This window comes from Sardina pilchardus, chromosome 19 (genome assembly GCF_963854185.1).
Source record: "Sardina pilchardus chromosome 19, fSarPil1.1, whole genome shotgun sequence".
NCBI classification, from domain to species: domain Eukaryota; kingdom Metazoa; phylum Chordata; class Actinopteri; order Clupeiformes; family Clupeidae; genus Sardina; species Sardina pilchardus.
Window position 1 is genome coordinate 11,519,051 of NC_085012.1, and position 6,000 is coordinate 11,525,050.

The 6,000-nt window shown below is 43.4% G+C and overlaps 1 protein-coding gene across 8 annotated transcripts in view; it reads right to left on the reverse strand.

Moving 5' to 3' along the window:
• The window catches only part of ptprma (protein tyrosine phosphatase receptor type Ma), a 206,421-nt gene extending 201,568 nt beyond the window's left edge, over nt 1-4,853 (reverse strand). For all 8 annotated transcript variants that reach the window (XM_062521014.1, XM_062521011.1, XM_062521013.1 and 5 more), the window contains exon 1: nt 4,639-4,853. In XM_062521014.1, coding sequence (XP_062376998.1) covers nt 4,639-4,711 — 73 coding nt within the window. In that variant the 5' untranslated portion in view covers nt 4,712-4,853. The remainder of the gene's footprint in view (nt 1-4,638) is intronic.
• Between the last annotated feature and the right edge of the window lie 1,147 nt (nt 4,854-6,000).

Sequence of the window (6,000 nt, forward strand, 5' to 3'; positions counted from 1 at the left end):
AGTGGAGAGAGGTTGAACAACACAAACCAGGGCCACCATGACAGCCAAAACAATGTAGTGTTAAGTTTGCAAACACTGGTTTGAGAGACCAAGTCAACACATGGTGCCAAAAAAAGTGCTCAAAAACATTTTTTTTCCACCATCAAGTTGAGGTCTTCTTTATCTCCAATCCCTCTCAGGGTAGATCGGATGGGATCTAATTAAAGACTTTCTTTCCTGGTCAGGGGTGAGGAGAGTCAGGGGTGGTGAGAGCTAAACAGAGGACCAGACATGACAAACTTATGCTAATGGCCTGGGCAACATTCCGAGGGGCCACACTAAGCCGTGAATTTCATCAGTCAACATCAAACACTTCATCATCCCCTATCTAAAGACCGGCCCGCATACAACTCTCACCCCTCCTCCAGCCGCAATTAAAACGACTAATAAAGACCCATTCAAAAAAACATGCCCTCTTCTAGCAGGGCAATAAGCATAGCCTGCATGGCCCAAATGTGCCTAAAATAATTAGACTTGTCATTATAAAAAATAAATAATAATGTTTCTTAAGAACTGGCATTGCATGGTCCTTGAATCCCAGGCAAATATTTATGCCTCCTCCATTTTGTCTAGACATGAGTAAACTGTGAGGATTAAAACTGGCCATGGAAGTACTTGGCAACGATTATAAACAACACAAAGTGTGAGCAAACTAACCCCGTTTAGAAGGGCACTCTGTGCTTCTCTGGATGTGGAAGGATGATGTGGGCTTGCAAAAGACTACATGCTCATCCTCTCTGCTGTGTCTCTGACGCATGTTTGCGAGGGGCACAATGAGGTGACCTGGACACACTTCCTGTCTGAAGCATGTGAGTGTGTGGGAGACCATTTCACAACTTCCTTGGATGAAACAATGGGGCTTTAGCCTCGTTAATTAAGCCAGGCGAACATTTAAGAGAACAACACATCGGAGTTAAACAAGGCCTGTGCATAGCTAACAACCCAAAGGAGAGGGAGCATAATGAATGTGGAGCCTGCCACACAGATGCGGGCTGACAGTAATGGAAATATTTGCCTGTGGTCATACACCAAAGGAGGAGGAGATAGAGAGGTGAGAGACTGGCACAGGGGATCTCAGCCACCTGCTCCAAGTGTGTCACCTGCAAAAATAAGATGTCAACAACAGGAAACAGAGGCACGCCTCTTTCCTTTCATGACAGAGGGAGCCTACCCCTCACCAATCCCATCCCATTCGAAGCCCCGCATAAAATTAGGCCGCTGTAGGCCCTTGGTGGATTAATTAGCCATGTTTTTCTCAGCTCTTGGACTGACACAGTCACCTACAAAGGAATGCGAGGCTGTTATCCGGTAGCGGCTAATGAGTCACGGTGACTCGATCGCGTCCAGGATTGTTTTATCAGCAGTCAGTCGCCTTTGTGTTTGCCTGGTGGATGTGCACAGCGCAATCAGCTAGCGCAGTGGACCACCTGGCAACCTCGAGCTTCTCTGCTGGCCCTGGAGGCTGCATGTGCGGATGATTCATTAGCTCTTTCGCGCTCACCTTTTTCCCCAACAGGAGAGACAGACAGACAGACAGTGCCCGCTTTAATTAGCTTCGGCCGTGTTTGCTCAGCATCTTTAGCAGAGTCGCACGGTCTAATAAGTGATTATGGTCCCTGGCGCGGTCAAAACTGACATCTTAATATCTAACCATGCCCCGGCACCGGCCCCGGCCCTGGACCTGCTATGACTAATTCTGCCGCCCACCAGCTCTTCGACCAGTGCTCGGCCAGCCAAGGACACCTTGTAGGTGAATTGGGAAAAAAGGCCGTGGGAGCGAGGCAGGTCAGACAGAATGATAGAACTGTTTGCCTTCTGCCGCCACAACAAATACGGCGATACAGGGTGGAATTCTGCGACAGCATGTTGGAAAAACTACTGGGTTGACTGACTTGGTGTAGTGTTCACAAAGCTATATAGGGAAGTGTCAACAATGTATGGTTTTGAGTGTAGATCAAATTAATTGCACATTAAAGGCACTGGCAGAAACAACTCCACGATCTGAGCTTGAGACTAATTTCATAATGAGTATGAGTTATTATTGCTGCACAGAGACTGGATAATTTATCTTTGGACAATGCAGAGATTCAATTGTATTCCCTGCTGATTCACAATCACTGGGATGAACCACGAATTCCCTAGTGGCACAATTAAAAACTCTGCTCCACAGCTTCAGCTGAGAGGACAAATTCTTCAATAATCCGGCACGGCCTCGTGCGTGAGCACACGTCTGATCCAAAGGAACCAGGCCCAGTCAACAAGTTCAACTAGCAGAACAATGACCACGACACACAATGACATATCTACCGCTTGGCAAAAATAACACAATTACAGCTTTCAATCTACGGAAGACATAGTAAAAGGCTGTGCAGGCGGTAAGACCTGAAAGGATATCCTGTGTTTCCTTGTCACGAGTCAAAATATTGTCCAGGGGCGCAATGTCGGCCCTCCATATCAGGGTCAACATGTGCGGAGCTGTTTGCAACAACAACTACTGGAGTGTATAGAGTGATTGTTATTTGGACCGCAGTTTAATTGGAGTTTAGCATTTCGTGGCGGGAATTAAAACGTATTACTATAATAAATCTTTCTGCCAGCATTATCAGAAAAGTAAACGGCTATCCATGTGGGGATTGTGATTGCCTCCATAGAACATTTTAGGACAATAACTGCCGTTTCCTTTTAATTACTCTGTTAGTAGTATATTTCACTTGATTTGCATTTTTAATTTCACTCCCAGTTCGTTTCCTTTTATTTACCCCTGTTGACAAGTAAATACAGTCAGCATTTGAACGGCATAATGAATTCATCTTTATTTGGGAAATTTGTGTATATTTATTATTTCAATATGAAGGCCTATGAGAAGTTATTTGCAAGACTCCGAACGGGGCTCCTACAATCGTACAGTATGCCTAGCCTACATGTGAGCGCTGCTGCCACCATCAGGCCAACGCTCAAATAAGAGGAGACCAACCGTTTGACAGCGGATGAACAGCACTGCATCATTCAAAGTGATTTCACTCTTGGTTTGTTCTGTTTGGGCAAAGATAACAATACTTTTGAAAATACAAAACTAAAAGCTCCTCATTGCATTTCGACAGAAATACACTCTGACATTCAAGGACATATTTGAGATGCGAACAGATGCCAGCAGTGATCATAAATGCAATTTAACTGGATGACAAGAGTTACGAGTGGTAGCCTAGTCTATGTGATGTATCTGTATGAAACCACTGTGCGTAAACGCATGAATCTATGCTGCCTGGACAATTTGGTGATGATAAAAGACAAACTAGACATAGTTACAGAAAGTTACGATCATTGCCTTAAAAGTGTGTACTGGTCCCCATGGAATTGCGTCAGGCCATCTTTGGATAGGTTTACAGGCAATGTTTATTGATGTAAACAACAGTTAATTGCTAAGCCTAATGTGAACTACAGCAAAGTAGTATCACCTCTCAGTTTGTCAGTTCTGTCTCAAATAATAATAATAATAATAATAAAAGACCCCAGGCTGATTTTCAATAAGTGAATAAGTCAATACATAAAGTGGCTTATTGAAAATGTCACATATGCCCAAACTTGGTGACAAATGCATAAAGTTGCACAAAAGCCTCTGTGAGACCTTTACCACACACCATAATAACCAAGTTTGTTATACCTGCTATAATAACCTTGCCGTCCTAACTTTGGCAGGTTGCCAAGACGCACTAACAAAACACACACCCTTAAAATAAAGTAACCAACATTTTTAGCAAACAATTCCACTAAATTCTGAAGTATAAACAACTGTTTTCTACACCAGTGTGCTACACATGGGTTGCCCCTTTACGCACCGCGTAAAAATAGATCGACATCTATAAAAAGCAGCGGCTTGGATTGATAAGATTAAACTCCCAAGCTATTAAGACACTTATAACGAAACCTCAGGGCTCTCATCGCATTAGATAATGATTGTAAAGGCTACTTAATAGTTAAGAAGAAAGACCACATTTATTGGAATGCATATACTGTTCCCAGTTATGAGAGTGACGAGACTCCCGATTCAGACGAACTTCAGATGAAGCTGATTAAATTCAAACCAGATATAGGGCGCACACTACATGAAACACGAAGAACGGCGCATACGGACGAATTGAACCATGGCCGTTATTTATTTTCTGAACAATACTCTCTATGTCCAAAATGTGAAGACCCTTTTACAAAATAGCCCTAATACAGCTGAATATAGTCAAATAGATTCCACAAAGCAGACTAAATTAAAAGTTTAAGCTGCGCAGAGCCGAGGCTCGTCATTCAGACGGGAGGAAAAGAGTAACAATTTGCGGGCGACAAGCCGAGCATTATTGAGACTAATGTCTGAACCGTACCACATTCCATCACAACGGCATTAAGAACTTAACCCCTCTACAATGAAAAGGGGGTAAGTGTAATAGCAATCACCGATAAACTTGTCTAAGGAGAAGAACTACGTATGTAGACTAAGCACAGACGAAAGCGATAACTTCGAGTAGCCTTCCCCGGCGACTGACGGAATCTTTGTCACTTCAAATAAGCTTTCTGAGCTCTACAACACTTCAAAGTAATAATAAGTCTTACCTTTGAATACTTGTCCTCGAACTGAAACCAGTAAACTGACCGCAGCAAGGAGACAAGTTAAAACTCTATCCATTGCGGGAGTGTTGCGGACGCTACCCCAGTTCTGGGGCAAGATTGGTGCTACTCTTCCGCTTTGACGGTGAAAATATTCCCGGTTTTACAGTTCGGAGCCTGGCACTGGAAAGGTTTCTTCTCCGTCTTTCCCTACTTGGTTAATTGTGTATCCTTCCAGCGGCTCTACTCTCGTAGTGACTTCCAGACTGCCAAGAGGAGTCTGACGTCACCATGCATGGGGAGAGGGCAGGAGACTGAGCGCTCTCCGATAGAGGGGGTATTATGCGCTCCGCGACACCTCAGGAGCTAGAGGAATTCTGTACCCTTTACCTAACTTGGCTCAATTCACTTAGACAATTTGTGCATAACGCTATCTCATGTATTAATTTGTATATTGAACGGAAAACTGGAAACTGTGGCAATAGCGTTAAGGCCAGTGGACGTGTAGCCTACAACAAAGCACAAGGCTACAGGACATGTCAAACAACTTTGCCGCGTTATCACTTCTTAAAAGTGTGTGTTTAGTGGAAGGGGTAGCCTATATTCACCCTCGTTCCTTAAATATAACTAAGATGTAACAGTATGATGAATTCATTCTTGATCAAGTCATGGAATTAGCTGCAAAGCTATTGTTTTCTCACCAGCGGATGATTGATCACTTTTGAATCATTTTATTCTTGGACTGTTCAATGGGCTTTAAGCTAATTTATGACTGCAGGAGGGCTATTACACCCAATTAACAAAAGACAAACACTTTATTTGCTTTTCAAAACCATACTATTTCTGACTGAATGCAGTAGACAAATTGTCTTTCTAAATTCTGTGATTATCGCTTCGTCGGTCTGCTGTCATGCCACCGGGCTGTTGTCCTCCCTCCTACGGCAGACAGCAAACTGCCTCATTCAGTCCTATGGTGACAAGCAGATTCACCGGGCTCTGCGCCACAAAGCCAAACAAAGCACCAAGGCACATCTCTAAGAAATCCTTAACCTGCCACAAGTTATGGACATCCCTCAGTGAATATGTTAACTGTGGAAACGCCTGAGATATGATCAGTAATAACCACCTCTCCATTATTGGAAGCAGTTTATGACATATATCAAAAAACTGACAAGTCAAAAACAATAATGAGAGTTCTATCCATATCAGTATTTATACAATGCACGTGGGTTTATTAACACTGTTTCAAAGTGCAAGGAAATAATGAAGAGGCCAATATGTTCTCCTCGTAGTAGAAAATATGATAATAAGACTGCATCACCTAGCAGTTGGGATTGGCCTCTGGCAAGGACCAACCCCCCCTGCAGG